General features: G+C 52.7%; 1 protein-coding gene across 1 annotated transcript in view; it reads left to right on the top strand.

The window, feature by feature from the left end:
- Window positions 1-522, top strand: part of AKAP8 (A-kinase anchoring protein 8) — a gene marked incomplete at its 5' end in the record, with an annotated part of 31,132 nt that overhangs the window by 4,775 nt on the left and 25,835 nt on the right. Inside the window, one exon of the mRNA XM_035896786.1 lies at window positions 192-474. Within this exon, the coding sequence (XP_035752679.1) occupies window positions 192-474 (283 nt within the window). The remainder of the gene's footprint in view (window positions 1-191; window positions 475-522) is intronic.

The following is a 522-nucleotide window of genomic DNA, read 5'->3' as shown; positions in this document are numbered from 1 at the left end:
ACAGCCGAGCAGAGGCGGTGCTGAGGGCCAGGGTTTGGGGGTGGGATGGCAGGGGTAGGGGGGCGGTTGGGCTGGGGGGGCTGAAAGGGCTTTGCCAACCTCAACAATTCCATGATTCCAAACTCTCCCTCCAGGTAGCCGTGTCTTTATAATATTGTATTAATATCAATTTGATTTTCCTTTCTCACCAGGCTATGAAGGCTATGACTATTACAACACCCAAACCACCGCTGCTAACACAGCGGCCACGTACAACTACGCCGCTGCCAGCTCCAGCAGCTGGGAAACACCCAAAACGTCGGATATGAGCATGAACGCCGACGTCGGCACCGCCATGCCCGTTGCCTCGTACGGCGCCGAGACTTCATCAAACGAGAACTCGGATTCTATCATCGCCAAAATCAACCAGCGTTTGGATATGTTGTCGAAGGAGGGCAGTGGCGGGACAGGGGAGGGGATGGAAGACCAGGAGAGGTGACTGTTCCACTTATTTATTTTTAATTGAAAAACAAAGTAACAGCT

The sequence above is a fragment of the Egretta garzetta genome, unplaced genomic scaffold (genome assembly GCF_000687185.1).
Source record: "Egretta garzetta isolate BGI_Z169 unplaced genomic scaffold, ASM68718v1 scaffold576, whole genome shotgun sequence".
Taxonomy (NCBI): domain Eukaryota; kingdom Metazoa; phylum Chordata; class Aves; order Pelecaniformes; family Ardeidae; genus Egretta; species Egretta garzetta.
This window is presented reverse-complemented; position numbering and strand designations above follow the sequence as displayed.